Source organism: Spermophilus citellus, assembly GCF_964194105.1.
Source record: "Spermophilus citellus genome assembly, chromosome: 10".
In the NCBI taxonomy this organism is placed as follows: Eukaryota; Metazoa; Chordata; class Mammalia; order Rodentia; family Sciuridae; genus Spermophilus; species Spermophilus citellus.
Genome location: NC_138197.1, coordinates 44,541,425 through 44,558,271, shown reverse-complemented (window position 1 = coordinate 44,558,271; position 16,847 = coordinate 44,541,425). Strand labels below are relative to the sequence as shown.

The 16,847-nt window shown below is 36.4% G+C and overlaps 1 protein-coding gene across 2 annotated transcripts in view; it reads right to left on the bottom strand.

The window, feature by feature from the left end:
• Nucleotides 1–1,259: 1,259 nt before the first annotated feature.
• PIK3C2G (phosphatidylinositol-4-phosphate 3-kinase catalytic subunit type 2 gamma) overlaps nucleotides 1,260–16,847 on the bottom strand; it is a gene marked incomplete at its 5' end in the record, with an annotated part of 348,977 nt that continues 333,389 nt past the window's right edge. For both annotated transcript variants that reach the window (XM_081311198.1, XM_081311197.1), the window contains 2 exons: nucleotides 1,260–1,700; nucleotides 10,334–10,459. In XM_081311198.1, the coding sequence (XP_081167324.1) occupies nucleotides 1,548–1,700; nucleotides 10,334–10,459 (279 nt within the window). In that variant the 3' untranslated portion in view covers nucleotides 1,260–1,547. The remainder of the gene's footprint in view (nucleotides 1,701–10,333; nucleotides 10,460–16,847) is intronic.

The window sequence follows — 16,847 nt, the reverse complement described above, 5'->3', positions numbered from 1 at the left end:
TGGAGATTGTAGAGGAAACCATTTTGATAAATTTTGCTTCACAAAAGAGCAGAACAATGGATCAACATTTAGAGGAAGTGGGGAAATGAGAATATTCTAGGAGAAATAACATCATGGTTGTAAGCTGTATCTAATATAGAGTAAAGAAACAATGATTTAGTAGAAGGGAATTCCAATAGTAGTATTTTTGAGTGAGTCAGAGGAGATGGGGTCAAATGGACAAGTTGAGCTACTGGTTTGGGGTAGGAGATGGGTAGTTAGTTCTCTGGTATTTAGTAGGGAGGTGGAGCATGGATTATGCTCATGTGAGTAGATGCAGTAATAATGGAAGTCTGGGGAGGTTTTCTTTGATCCTAATTTCTAAGTGAAGTAGGAAACAAAGTCATCAGCTGAGAATGAGGATTTAGGGAGGAGGTGCTGAGGTTTCAGGTGAGTGGAGGGTGTATAATTACTGTCTAGCAGAAAGGGAGAGTGAATGACGTAGGAACACACAGAACAATTTTCCAGAAGCATTAAGGGCTTTGTGGACTTGCATCACATTGGCCTGGGTCAGACACTGAAATATTTTTAAATGAACAGATATTTTTGTGTATATATGGTTAGGCAGATGACTAAACAAACTAGTTTAAATTTCTTTTTTATCCATACACAGCAAAACCTTAAATAAGCAAAGATTTAAATTTTTTTTCAATATTTGAATGACAGGGACTTAAAACATATATCCCACTTGATTCTCTTGAGGAAATGGCACAGTGCCTTGGGTCATAATCTGCTTTGCAGATGGAACTCTGTAGGATTATTTACTCAGGTCGTGGTGACTAGGAAGGTAGGTTCAGAAATAAGGAAACTGCTTCATGTGTAAAGATAAAAGGTTTTGATGAGAGGGGAGAGTTTCAAAGTTGGAGATCTTGGGTTTGGGTATAATGAAGTTGAAAATGTGATTACTCTTCTGAGTGGGAGAAATCCAATGGCAATGTATTATTGGTATTGAAGAGAGTGAGAACTGCTGTGCAAAGGAGTTTCTTCAACAATTGTATTTAAGAATTTAGGCATTTATATTATGGTTTTCCAAAAGAATATATAACTTTGCTAGAGCTTACCAGTTCTCTCAGTGACAATGATTGAGAGTGGATATATTTAATTTAATGTAAAAAATCTCGTAAACATAACTCTTGAATTAATTGATAAGATTTATTGATTTGATAGTATTTCTTGGAAAACACAAGTATTACTTTGACCCTGGGCAAACAAAACAAAATATGAAAATATTTTTGATTTAAACTATATATTAAAATGAATTCTTTTTATTATATTTCACAATGAGCACTCCATTTAAGGAGAGAAGATTCTAAGAAAACAAGGAAAGTACAAATGGAGAAAAAACAACTTGAAAAGACTGATTGTGATTTCTTTTTTCTTTTTTTCTAATGTCCTTAATACCCTATGCTATATTTGACACTAAAAATGTCCTGCTTATATGACAGAGAGACCTATAAGTGGAAAAATTATAAGTAGTTAATGAATAATGCATATTTTCATAGCAATGGTCAGATTATACTGTTTCCTAGGGGATACCATTTTTCTTCATTGAGTGGGACACTGCAGAGTTGGATGTTAATTGCTCCTACAAATACAGTTTTGCTCTTCACAATAAGCATTAAGACATGTCCTTGGAGCTCTGTGACTTCATCATATACCACCTGAAAAGAGAGAGGAAAAATGAAAATATGGCAGATGTGTTTAAATGCATCTCTTTCGAATATTACTTTTAATTCAAAAAAAAATGTAGCTGCTAATATCTTGTTCCCTGCAGTAGAGAGGTTAACGTTAAAATCTTTCATTCCAAATGTTAATCTGTAAAGCTAAAGGTTCTACTAATATAATTGAATTTAATGACACACTATTTCTCTAACAATCTTAGAATTTACTGATTCCACTTAAAATTGCCTGCTCCAAATTTAGTGAAACTGTAAATTACTCCCTAGGAAGAAATTTAAATACTCTTCACTTTTTAACTGTCCTTGAATTTACTGAGTAACATTGGAACTTTAACACCATCTTTCTGTGTTGAAGGCAAATGAGGAAAGACAGATGAATTTCTACAATTCCCTTGTGCTACTACTTAAATGTGGTGCAACAATATTTCCTTGTACATATAAAGAAATCCTCTATGAGGATTTTTTTTACTTAAAATTGCTTAATTTTAAATTATGAACATAAATATTTATTCACCAAAATGTATGAAACTAACAAACAAACAAACAAAAAAAAAAAAAGAAGGAAAACTCTAAACTTCCACCAGTGAGATAATTACAGTTAACATTTGGATGTTCTTTTTGTTTTCTATATATAAGACTCTGACCTGTAATTATGCTGCATATGCAGTTTGTTTCTTGTTCTTTTTCATGTGACTATTTTTAAAAAGGGGATCTGTTTTCTAATATCCAGGAAGTTGCAGGCAGTACTAGGGAGCCTGTAGGGGCAAGGAGACGTTAAAAGTGCAGTGCTATAAAGGCATCAGTTACCCTTCATGACAGGAGGGGAGGGCTGAGTGGAAATCTGACATGGTTGCCAGGGAAACTTCTGGGTACACATTTAGAAAAGGGAGTTTCATATGTTGCTGCAAGCCTGCCTTTTACAAGATAGAAAGGAACTTTTGCAATACACGCGAAATAGAAGCAGAAAAGACAACCTGAAAGGGAAGCCCGCCCTCCGAGTCAACTGGGCGCCTCCTCAGTGAGTGTGGATGTAGGTTTCTGTACCTTCACACAGCACAGGCTACCATTTATGAACCCGTTAAGTTATCAATGAAATTCAGCTCCAGATCAATCTGTTAGCTGCCTTGGGCACTGATTCACTCATCAGGTAAAAAATTAGCCAAAAGGACATGAGATGCAATGTAATGTTCATCCAGTCTATGCTGCTGCAGGGGGTCTCTTCTTCCGGAATCTTACTCATATTCCAGACAAAAATAAAATCTTTCCGTTTCTAGCATTGCTCACTCAGATTATTCCATCTCGTTTATTAAGTTCTCCCGGGATAACAGAGGATTTTAAGGACTGCCTTAAAAAACATCTCAAAATCCTACCCCTGTAACTCATATTCTTTAACTACAACTAGACACCCAATATGGCTGGGACAACTTTCCAGGATTTCAGAGTACACTCCTTTTCCTTTTCTCTATAGTGGCCATCTTGAACAGTCAGAGAAAACAGGGCAATCCTCTTTGTTACTGTGTATGAAGTAGAAAAATGGGATAACTCCAAGCATTAGGCTTCTGGAAAAGTCTGGCTTATAGATTCTGTCAATTGTATAAGAAAGTCATAAAAATATAAAGTTTTACAAAATATATCAATATCTTATATTTATATGAATCTCTTGTCAACCGTATGTTTTCTCACTTTCACAGTGGTGATAATAGTATTTACCTTTAGCATTGTGGGATGAATCAGTGAAAGAATAATATTGGCCTTACTACAAAGCCTGGTACATATTCAATGCTAATACAAACATTCAAATTTCCCCAATTTACAGATTTAATGGTTTTTTAACCTGTGATTCACTGTGCAAAGTTATGTTCTTAAAAGTAACTGAAGTTTTATTAAACATATAATATTGCATACCATAGATGATATATATCTCTTTTAATTGCTTTACTGCAATGTTGTTAAAAATAGTACTTTTTTTTTTTTACTGTGCGATGAATAGTTAGTGGGTAACGCTAGAGAAATACACAGATGAAAATGTTCTTTGAGGGTTTTTTTAGCCAAATGATTTAATATATATTATGCTTTCACATAAACAGGACCAAAAATGAATTGCTCTTTTAATATCTCTTTATAATATTCTTTGCCCACAGGTATGAGCCAAGTCTTTACTACCTTCTGACAAATACTGGATTTGTGGTTTTGGAATTATTACTTCAAATAGAAAATCTTTAAGTGTAATTAGCATCTATTAGCTTATTTTCAAGCATTTGCTGTACATTATTTGACACAAGGGTCTAGTAAATAATTTTAAAGAGCATTTTCATGATTGCAGTGGAAGAACAATAATGTGGAAACTGGAGTATCAGAGCTGATGAGAAGAGCTCTGAGGAGGCAGGATGATGAGAGACAGTTCAAAACAACAAGGACATCAGAACCCTGTGGATGGAGGGACAGCATATTATGGTGGGGTAAGCGTGGGCTTTGGGATCTGGCATTGCTCATCTCAAAAACAAGTTCTGTGACCTCTGGGTCCCAACATCTTCATTTACAAATACAGGTATGCATCACTTAATGATGGGATGTATCTGAGAAACATGTAATTAGGTGATTTTGTTGTTATGTGAACATCTGACTGTGCTCATGCAAACTAACATGTCTACACTGTTGCTAGGTGATATAATCTTATGGAACCCGTTTCTTAAACTTGATTCATCACTGACTGAAATATTGTTATGTGGTGCATGACTGTGTGAATTTCATTATGTTGTGAATATCACATGAGATAGTGAACAGATAACAATAGCTATGGCTTACTGAGTGTATCATGTACCTAGCCATGTGCTATAATCACTGTATAGAGTAATCTGCAATAGACAAGCTGGGCCCAGTACCAAAGCCTTTGTATTTGGAGGGTGTAATCTCTGCCACGTGGCTCTGTCCCTGACCTAGCCTCTCTCATGTCTGGGTATTAAAATGCCTATGAATACAAATGGAAAGAAGTATTTTTATGAAAAGCTTTGTAAGATTGTTATGCAATGTAGCATCCCCTTGGAATTTCGCTAAGGGATTTATATAAGAAGAGCCAGGTGATCCTCTCTCACTTCTCAGTGCATTGCACAGCTTCAGCAGTGTGAGGAATCCCAGCTGAGGTGAGTGGCTGATGAAGTGGTCCTCAGTGAGGAAGAGGAAGCAGGTAGGGGTAGTTAAAATATGGTGTATGGTGTATGGTAGCTCTCTATGCTCTCTAGACAGCATCCAGCCTACTAGCAAGGATGTCTCGTAAAGTGTCCTTGAAAGTGCACAGAAAAAAATCAGAGATTGGTGCAATGATGGGGTCCTGCATTACAATTGAGATTGAAACAAAGTAAAATCAGATTTAAAAGTTCTGGGCCTTTTCTTGCATTTCTTAGAAATATTATTGTTGTATTGACATACAACAATAGAGCATATTGGGAGAAAAATAAAAATACTGTGGCTCATTTTTCTCTTATGGTTCTCTAAATTCAACGAGCAACCCTGCCAAACTTGTTTATGTGATGACCTCTTACTGTCCTGATGACTACTATTAAAATAGTCACTTAAGCATGCATTGCTTCAGATTTCTGATAATTTGCATTATATGGAGATTGGAATTGGCTATGCATGGAATCTAGTTTTGGCTGTAATTTTAAATGTGTCCAAAGTGGGAATAGTGTGTGTTCATGCTTCAAGTATAGTTTAATTGAGAAAGCACTGTAGTGATTCCTACTCAGTGGGCCGTGGATATACGAAGACCTAGTATCATTTCAAGTCATCAGAAAATTGATGCACACAACAAGTGTTAGAGAATAATCTTCATGCATGTGTATTTACTGCTGTTTTCATAATATATAATGTTTGAAAAAATTAAATACTAGTTTATTTAAGTTATGTTGAATGTTCAGATTTTGTTATGTGTTTTCTTAGATTGCTAATGCTAAGGTATAGCATGTGGTTTGAGAAGTTTCTTGATAGTAAGGTAGAGGGACTTGTACTCTAAGAAAAGAAACAAGTGATATATTTCTGGGGCATGTGTATCTCTAGTTATTGACAAAATGATAAATGATAAAATGTCCAAATATATTTCCTTGCTAATTTAAAGAATATCTCTCTGTATGCATGTGTGTATGTATATGTGTGTGTATTTACATTTTATAGACATTTACATTTTACCTGATTCTACTCACAGTGTCACTTATAAAACTATCTGAAATATTTCATTACACACCCATTTAGAAGTAATTAAGTGTAAAAGATATTAAGAAAGATGAGACATTTTCCTCATCCTCAAATAGTCTACACAGTAGTCGAAGAAAAATATGTATAGGACTAAATAAAAGATCACAAGTTGGTGGAAGAGCCTAGGAGGTGAGAGTGTTTACAGAGACCACACCAGAGGTAAACTCCAACTTAGAGAAAGGCACAGTGTTGAATGGTTGCATAAGTTCATCACAGAGGCCATAGGGGCCATCCAGGGAATGACAAGGTGTCTGGTGTGACCTGGGACTGTGGCCAAATAAGTAGCAACAAAAGGATATATATTCACAAATTTTTGAATAATGTTTGACAACGATGCCAGAGAAATTTAGTGGAGGAAGAACTGCTTTGTCAACAAGTGGATCTGAACCAAATAGCATCCATGGTGGGAATGCAGGGGGAGAGGGAGGCAGACTGCGGACAGACTTGACCTAAGCCTCATACCTTATTAAAAAATTAACTTAAAATAGATAATAAATATAAAATATAAAACTATGGGGCTTATATAAAAAATACAGGAGAGAAATCTTTGGGACTTTGTGCCAGGCAGTGTTCTTAGATTTGACACCAAAAGCATAATCCATCAAAGCAAAAATTGACAAGTTAGAATTCATAAAAATTCAGACCTTTCACTCTGAGAAAGACCCTGTGAAGAGGATGAAAAAACAAACTATGGACTAGGAGAAAATATTTGTAAACCACATATCTCAAGAAGGATTAACATTCAGCATATATAAAGATCTCTCAAAACTCAAGAGTAAAAACACTAACATTTCAACTAGAATATGGTTAAAGACGTGAAGACATATTTCCACAAAGAAGATAGATAGCAATTAAGCCCACGAAAAGAAGTTTGGCATCATTAGTTGGTCATTAAGTAAAGGTAAATTGCAACCACATGAGAAACTTCATACTAGCAAAATAACTAAAATAAAAATCATAATACCCAATGCTGGAAAGAATGCAAAGAAACCCGATGAGTATACATTGCTGATTGGAGTGAAAATGGTACAACAGTCCCCTGTACTACTGTGGATACTGTTCAAGACCTCAGTAGATGCCTGACATGACAGATAGTTTTGAGCCCCATGGATGCTATTCTTTTTCCTGTATCTACATTCCTGTGATAAAGTTCAATTCAAAAATTAGGCACAGTAAGAGATTAACAACAATTAGTAATAAAATAGAACATTTATAACAATATCCTGTACTAAAACCTATGTGAGTATGGTTTCCTCTCTCAAAATATTTTACTGTAGTACTTCCACTTCTGATGATGATGTGTGATGACACTTAATAGAAGTATTTAACAGCTTCTCTTTGGAATATCCAAATTGCCAGCATCATTACTCTTGTGCTTTGGGGCCATTATTAAATAAAATGAGGGCTACTTGAACGCGGTGATACTGTGACAGTGGATCTGACAACTAAGATAAGTGACCAACAGATAACAGTCTGTCCAGCACGGATGCACTGGAGAAAGGGATGATTCATGTCCTATGCAGCAGGATGGGTGGGGGGTGCTGCTTCAAGATTTCTTCATACTACCAGAATGGCACAGAATTTAAAACTTATGAATTTTTTATCTCTGGAGTTTTCCAATTGATACTTTTGGACCATGTTTCACTGAAGTTAACTGAAACTGAGAAAATCAAAATATTGAATAAAAGAGACTACTGTACAGCTCTTCTGGAAAAAAATTACGGTAGTTTCATATAAAACTAAATATACAACTTCTATATACCCTGAAAGTTATACCCTTGAATATTTATCCCAGAGAAATTATAATTTTTACTTACACAGGGCGTGTGCATCCATGTTCATAGCTACTCTATTCCAGATAGCCCCAGTTCTAACTAGCCTGATGTCTCCTACTATGTGAAGAGTTAAACAATCTGTGGCATCCACATTCCATGAAGTTGAAAAGCCAATTTCAAGAAATTACAAATGATGTATTTCCATTTATGCAGCATTTGAAATGACAAAATTATAGAGATGGGAAACAAGTTAGTAGTTGCCAGGGGCCAGGAAAGGGGAGTTAGAAGAAGGGAGACATCTGTGGCTGTAATAGTGTAAATTTAAAAATCCTTTTAAAGATACTGTTCTGTATCTTTGGTGTGGTCACACAAGTCTACAAATGTGATGCAAATATGTAAAGCTAAACACACACACAAGTAGGCATGTAAAATGTGCAATGTAAATGAGGTAAGTGAATTGTATACATGTTAATTTACTAATTGGGATACTATACTATAGTTATGCCAGATATCACCATAGGGGAAAGAGGTAGAAGGATATTTAGATCTCTTTGTATTATTTCTTATAACTGACTGAATCTGTAATTTTCTCAAAATAAAATAAAAAAGAGTGCGAGGATGATATTGCTCAAAAAGGAAATTCAGGAATATTACTGAGTTCATTCAAAGGGAATGAATGCCACATTTAAGATTTTGAACATCTTATATAAGGCAAGAAGGAAACTTAAAGAACATTAAACAGGATAACAATAAATACAACTAGTTTTTGAAAGGCACCTTAGGTAGAAATGTGAAAGATTTAATTAAAAGACACAAGACAGGAGGCAGGTAAGGCTATTATAATGGCTAAAATGACAAGGACCTCAAATACAGAAGACATATGAGGCACAGAAAAGATGATGGATTTAAGAGGTTGCACCAGTAGAAGTGAGAAAACTTGATGATTAGCTGAACACATAAGTAAGGAAGAGGGAGATGTCACTAGAAGGAGCCTTTTGAGATGTCAAAGAAAGAGGAAAACCTGGCTGCATGTGCCTGGAAATATTTAAATGAAGCTCCCCAGTGATCAGAAAGAGTACAGGTCAAAAGCTTGAGAGTGAAGCCATGACTTGAGGAATAAATTCAGATGTAACTTCCATGCAGATGATAAAAGAAAATGTATGAATACATAAGAATTTTGAGGCCATATATAGCCATCCATTGTTCCCCACATTGGACTGGCTCCAGAATTTCCAAATTCAAGGATGCTCTTATATAAAATGCATAGCATTTGCATATAATCTATGCATACCCTCCTGTGTACTTTAAATCATCTCTAGATGATTCATATTACCCAATATAATATAAACTTTGTATAAATAATTGCTGTGCCATAATGTTAAGAAAAAAGTCTATACATATTCGGTATAGACAAAAAGTTTATTTTTCAAATGTTTGATTCACAGTTAGATGAACCCTTGGATGTAAAATCTACAGATAAGGAGGGCTGACTGTATATGAAAAGGAGGTGAGGGTCGACCATGGAACTCTAGCAAACAATATATATTTTAAAATTTTCTATTAGTGACTAGCAAACAGTATTGTAAAAGGAAGGATGTCAGTAAAATAAAATGAGGTAGTGGTTAGGAAAAAAATGGAGGCAAATTAAGAAAAGGTAGATTAATTCAAGAAGCAAAAGATAGGATTCAAGAAATGCTGCAGTCAATAGTGCTGCTATACATCTGGAGCGGAGAGGAGAGCCTGAGGGATCATCAAATTTACCAATTAGGAGTCTATTGATGCTGTCTGAATTAAGTACTAGTAGTAAAGATCAGAATTCAGATTTCAAAGGATTAAAGGGTGAAAAGGCAGCAATGAAGTGAGAGTTAGCTGTGTGGGTTAATTTTGCAAAACTTTGGAGATGACAGGGAGGGAAAGAAAGTTTGCTTAGAAAGACTGAGATCAGGAGGGTCTTTTTGTTTTAAAGATTTCAGAATTGAGCAATGGAGCATGCAATCAATGAGACAACCATAAAAAAAAGAGCAAATAATCGAATGAACAAGTACAGAGGAAATTGGAAAAGATGGATTCAAGAGAATAAATGCAGGGATTTGCCTTAGGAAGAAGCTAGGGGACTGGATGTTCCAACTGTATACTCTAAATCAATTAAAGAGCTATTTATAATATGCATAAACTTTAATTTGTATTTTATATTTGTTAGTTTTTCAAAAGAGATTTAATGAGATTCACTATTATACACAGGATTGTTTATGATAAAATTATTAAGTAAAGAGAATCAAGTAAGGGAGAATAAGGTTAGAGAAAATAAGATGAGGACAGGAATAATGTTTGTATGCAAAATAAGTCTCTGGCTCTTGCTGGAGGTTAGCTGAAATTTGGAAATTGGTTCATAAGAGCTTTGAAAGCAGTATCTGTATTTTCCAGTTCCCATAGCATCTAGAACAGTGATCAGCATACTGTGACTATTTTGGGAAATATCTTCCTTTATGGAATAATGCTGCCAATTACTGCAAATTCTCCATATTTGGTTGTTAAGCTAAAAAATGGTAAGAAAAATACAAAATGACTGGACAAGAGATGAATCATACTTACAATTTCATTGTAAGTGGGGTCGGTACATTTTGAAACAGATTTTGTTTTCCTCCTACGAACTTCACTGGGATATGGTAAAAGATAAAATTCAACATGTGCACTGGGCGCAGAGCCATCTGGGAGATGCTGCAAAGGAAAATGGTTATAAATATTAATGTGTGTTGCTATCAAAGAAAACAAATACATAGCTACTAAATATCCAGACCAAAGGTAGGATCAGGATTTATTACAGTTACTCTGTTTATCAGAAAATAAGAGAAAAATCAAAAGAAATACATTATTGCTTGAAAATTATCCCAACTACAGTTTAAAAGAGAAAAACTGTCTATCTTAAATTAAGCGTTGTGTGAGAGAACTATGTTTGAAAGTCCATTAAACATAATTTACTGTAATTTTTTACAATAAAATTAAAATTTGCCTTTTTGGCAAACATGGTTAAGGGATGAATATTAGTCACAAGCAGAGACAGGAACTAGGTACTTCAGGATACTTACTGCACATCACTTGAGAATTAAAAAAATTCAAGTTTAAGACAAAATGAGATATGACATTTAATGATATGTATATGCATGTTATGACATCACATTTTAAGGCAGTTTAATTAAAATAGCAATTGGGCCAACAACTTTAATATGCTTGCAAGATTTTAAAATGTATATTGTAATTTTATTATTTTAGTTACTTTTTAATATATTGGGTAATTCTTCTTAAATTATACCAAATGGAGCTCCAGATTTGACCTCAGGAGCTGCCTCTTTTAAGAGCAAAGCCAAATGGATGGATTTCTGGACTCCTACCTAACTTCCCTGATTCCCCCTTTCCCTACCTTGGTTTCAGAACTTCCCTCCTTCTTTTATTATAACTTTTTCAAATCTATTATGGATATTTTATTTTTTAACATATGATTTGGAGAATAAGCCCATTTAAAAAAAATAGAAATTGCTATACTTGAAGGAAATGGATTCAACCTTTGTGATTTTTAAGTAGCCCAGCCTAGCCTCAAACTTGTAATCCTCCTGCCTCAGGCTCCCAAAGAGCTGGGACTACAGGTATGCACCATTATACCTTACTTCTTTGTGGTTTTGACCAAATGGAGAGAGTAAACAATACTAAAGCTCTGAAAATCTAGTGTGACAAAATGAGAAATGTTCATATAATTTTCATTTGATGATGATGATTTAAAAATCAAACTTGAGGAAATTAAGGGTTTACTTTTGTTTATTATGTTCTAAATACATTAAACCGGTAATTTCAACAAATCTATCTTAATGCCCTGAAACACACTGATATTCACTTGTGAACATCCACTACCACCTCACCCCCATGAGCTTTAATTTTATATCTTTTGTTGGGACTCAAGAAAGGCTACTGTAAATCAAGTAAATATGATACATATTATTTTAAGAAATCACTGGCATATGTGTATCTGTGGGGAGACCCTGATGAAGGTAGGAACATGAAGCTCCTAAATTGTGATGCTGCTTTTTTGTCAGTGGAAGTGGCCTCCCTATTCCCAGTGGTGTTGGGCTTTCCACTCCTTTCTGAGATTACCAATCCTACACTGCTTCAGGAAATGGAAATGGCCTCATCTGGAGCAGTTGTCTTGCTGATCTTAGAACTCCACCCCATCTAACTTACAGGATCCCATTCTTTTCTTATGTATGCCCTCACTTTTACAGTAGACACTTTGTGAGGATGGAAGTTCAATTGCATTGCTGTTCAACCACTACCAGGATAAGATTCTGCATTTAATTTTAAGCAATATCAGCCTTACAGATGCAGGAGACAAGACTCTCCTTCAGGGCAATCCAGAAGGTTTTAGGTCATTTTTGTGGTTCTTGAGCCACATAACACCCTCACAGACACACTCAGAAATTATGTTTAACATCCCATTACAAAGTCAAGTTTACACACAAAATTAACCATCATACCCGCATAAAGCCACCTAGTTGGAAATTTTGGAAGACCTTTCTGAGATTACCAATCCTACACTGCTTCAGGAAATGGTAATGGCCTCATCTGGAGCAGTTGTCTTGCTGATCTTAGAACTCCACCCCATCTGTCCTTGACTCTACTAAAATAAGACTCAAGTCCCAGCAGATCCTGAAAGGTGAGGTTTGAGATATGATCCATGGGGAGGTCTGCTATACTCCAAAAGAACTACTTGAGTTTTCTAATTTATAAGGCAGAAATCTGGGAATCATGTACAGGAATGGATACTAAGAGAGTGGGATAACGGTGTAAGACATGGAAATGGTAGCAAGTTGAATTTTTTGTTATGAGTTTACATCATAGGTCTATTATGGCATCCTACCTAAATGACAACTCTTTTTGTTTTTTTTTTTTTGAGAAACAGAACTTGGCCTACCAGTAGTTCTTTTTTTTTTTTCTATTATTAGTTCTTATTAGAGACTGAATACTTAACCATGGTCCACCGAGTTGCCATGTGCCCTGAGGTGTCTAAAATGAACTGGGTGTTATCTGACCCACCAAACAATAAAGTTGGTTGTGCACAGCAACCCTGTGTCATCAAATTCAAATGGCATATAGGTGACTGGGCCTGAGTAGGCCCCAACTACACAAAAAGTTACATGAAGTGGTCCAAATACCCAAGGTTTCTACTCTTGCTACTCTGCCTTCTTTCTCTGATTGTACTCAAGGCTTCATGGACAGTCACCTATGATTAAAAAATATATAGTTTTGGTGCTGGGGATTGAACCTAAGGCCCTGCACATGTTGTGTACATGCTCTGCCAAGAAGTCTCTCTCTCTCTCTCTCTCTCTCTCTCTCTCTCTTTCTCTCTCTTTCTCACACACACACACACACACACACACACACACACACACACACACCCCTCGTGTCCCAAGTTCCATCTGATTGAATGAAGAGGAAGAGAAAACCAAGACCTGCTTCACAGATGGTCCTGAACAATAGGTAGCCACTATCTGACAGTGCACAGCTAAAGTACTTCAGGTCCTTTATGGAACATCTCTGAAGAATAATGGTGAAGGGAAATCCTCTCAGTGGGCAGAGTTTCAAGCCGTGCACCTGATTTCACTTTGGAAGGAGAAATGGCCAGATGTGTTTATATACGAATTAATGGGCTTCAGACAATGATTTGGCTGGATGGCCAGGGACTTGGAAAGAACATGATCATATGATAATTTGGAGAAGAGGTATGCAGGTAGTTTTCTCTGAAAAGGTTAAAAAAAAAGATATGTACTATGTGAATGCTTAACACTTTAATAATCAAGTACATAGGATCACCCGTTCTATAGATACCAGTCAGCCTCTTTTTTCCAGATCCCAAAGTAGCCATGATGACAGGGATAGAGATTTTTCATGGGCCTAACAACATGGACTTCCGTTCACCAAGGCTGACCTGACCTGACTATAACCACTACTGAGTGCCCAACCTGCCAAAAGCAGAGACTGACACAAAGTCCTGACGATGCTGCCATTACCTGAGCCAGGCAGCTGCCTGATGGCAGGTTGATTATATTAGACCATTTCCATCATGGAAAGGTCACATTTTGTTCTTATTAGAATAGAAATTCTGAGTATATATTTGTTTTTCCTGTATGCCTTGCTTCTGTCAGAACTATCAGCCATGGTCTTGCAGAATACCATACCCACCATCATGGTATTTCACACAGCATTGCTTCTGATTAAGGACATCACTGCATAGCAAAAGAAGTATGGCATTGGTCCTGCTCTCATGGAATTCACTGATCTTACCATGTTTCTCACCATCCTGAAACAGCTGGCTTCTATAACATGCTAGAATGACTTTCTGAAGACTCAGTTACAGTGACATCTGGGGGTAATACCTTAGAGAGGTAGGGGAAACTTCTCCGGGAGGCTCTGAATTAGCACCCAGTATATACTGCTGCTTCTCCCATAGCCAGAATTCATGGGCCCAGGAATCAAAGGGTGAGAAAGGAAGTGGTACCACACATTATTATGCCCAGAGACCCAATAGCCGAACTTTTATTTCCTATTTCCACAACTTTGGGGAGAAATGTTTCCACTAGGAGATATAACAACAATTCCAGTGAACTGGAAGTTGAGACTGACTCTCAGTCATCCCTCAAATCAAAATGCAAAAGAAGGAGTTACAGTGGTGGCTGGGTGATTGATCCTGACCTCCAAGTGGAAAAAAGACCAGTACTACCCACGGAGGTAAGGAAGAGGGTTATGGAATATAGGAGGTCCTTCAGGGCATTTCTTAGTATTGCATACACCCTATGACTGAGGTCAGTCCAGGCAGGCCCAGACCCTTCAGAAATGAATGTTTGGATTACTCCACTAGGTAAAGAAATACAGCAGGAAGAGTTTTATACTGAAGGCAAAAAGAATACAGAATGGGAGCAAGTAGTTATAAAAAAAATACTGAGTACGATCATGTGACCAGTTACATGATCAGGTGACCAGTTTGTATGTATAACAAATACCTTTGTTTCCTTTCTTTTCTTATTGTCCTCATCATGTAACATGAAATGTATTGACTTTATATCATAGTATTTAAATATGGTTAATTCTACATCATGGTTTTTAAGCTATGGGATATCAAGGAGGAGAATAAACTCCACTTAAGGACTTTTTTCTCCTTTGTTGAGGAAAGGGTTAGTACATTTTCAGTTGTACTCAGAATAGCTGTATCACGACAGGCAGATTCATGACTTTGTTGTTGGGTGTAGTTAGAGGAATGTTCATGGGTGCCATGTTGATAAGGGGTGAACTTTTGATGGTTGATTTTATGTGTTGACTTGACTGGACCATGGGATGCTCAGATATCAGGCTAAACATTATTTCTGGATAGATTTATGAAGGTATTTCCAAAATATGAATCTGTAGACTTGAGTAAATGAGATTGCCTTTCCCAACACGGAAGGGCATTGTTTAATCCATTAAGAGCTAGAACAGAACAAAAAGTTAAACAAGGAAGATTTTTTTTTTTTCCCTCTGTGCATGGCCATTTCACTTGGGACATTGGTCTTCTCTTGATCTCAAACAGGGACTTAGACCATCTGTACTCCTGGTTCTTAGGCCTTTGAACTTGGACTGGAACTACACAACCAGCTTTTCTGAATCTCCGTTTGCAGATACCAGATTGTGGGACTTTTTAGTCTCCTTAACCCCATGAGTAAATTCCACCTAAAAAATTTCTTTAGGCCTTCAACTCTATCTTTTCTTTATCTGCTTCTTTAACTATTTGTATCCTGTTACTTTTGTTCCTCTGGTGAACCATGATTAATAGAGCAGATAACTTAACTTTTCAGTGGATGAATTTTCTCATCTGCTAAGTGAGGATAAAGAGGATGCCTATCTCGTAGGATTTTAAAGATGAAATAAAATAATGAAAATAAACCTTGAGATGTGAGAACAGTGCTTGAAACAGAGTTAAGACTCAGTAAATGCTAGTGCTATCTTTATTTCCTATAAATTAAACATGAATATGCTAGGTGCACTGACTGAACACCTAGCATATACCTAGGTATCCCTAATATATTATGACATTTCTGTAGAGCAGGGTCTCTCAACCTTGGTGCTATTGACATTTGAGGCCAGATAATTACTTTAATTCTTTGTTGCAGGAGGCTGTTCTGTGCATCACAGGATGTTTCAGCAGCATTCCTGCCTATATGTATGAGATGCCAGTAGCACCATTTTTTGGTGGTCAACCAAAAAATGTCTCCAGACATTGCTAAATGTCACCTTGAGGACAAAATTGACCCTAATTGACAGCCACTGATGTAGATGAATCCCAAAGAAGAATCTCTTGTTGATCCTAGAATCTTCGCCTATAAACATATGGATGTTTCCACCTGAATGTCTTCTTGGCATTCTTACACTCAATTCTAGTGAAAATCTGTCTTCTATTCTTCCTTATTACTCCAAAACAGATTTTTTTCAAATTCATTAAAATCTTGTTAAGTAATAATCTCCTTGGTGCCTCCCTTGTCCCTGGTTCTCAAATCTAAATATGTACTAAAATATATTTTCCTTTTTTTTTTTTTGCCCCGTTCACCTGCCCTCACAGATTTTGCTTTGTGATGTGTTATAACTGGATTTTAGTTACTTTAAATCTTCCAGTATTTCCAACTCTTTCCTCCCTTCATTCTGTATGTCACGGGTGTACTTAATTTTCCCATAAAGCCGATTTGGTCCTGTCACTTCTCTTCTCACAATGTTCAAGGATCCCCCACTGCCTGCAGATTAAACTCCAAGTGACGGAAGAGGAAAAATCTTTTATGTACCCTCCTCCACGAAGCATCTACCCACACTCAAGCTTTGGGCTTCTGTTTTGAAGACAGTGCCCTTGACAAGGTCCTTGAATATTCTGGACTTCTTAGAAAGATAGAAAAGCACAGGTCTCCATTTAAGTCAGGGGCACATATCACGGGAGCAGCAGCCTTCGTTTGTCCTTTCACATCTTTAAATGCAGAGAGTGATTCCTCAAGTATTTAAGAGAAACTTTTTTTCCTGCCAGTGCAGCTGTGTTATCAACATC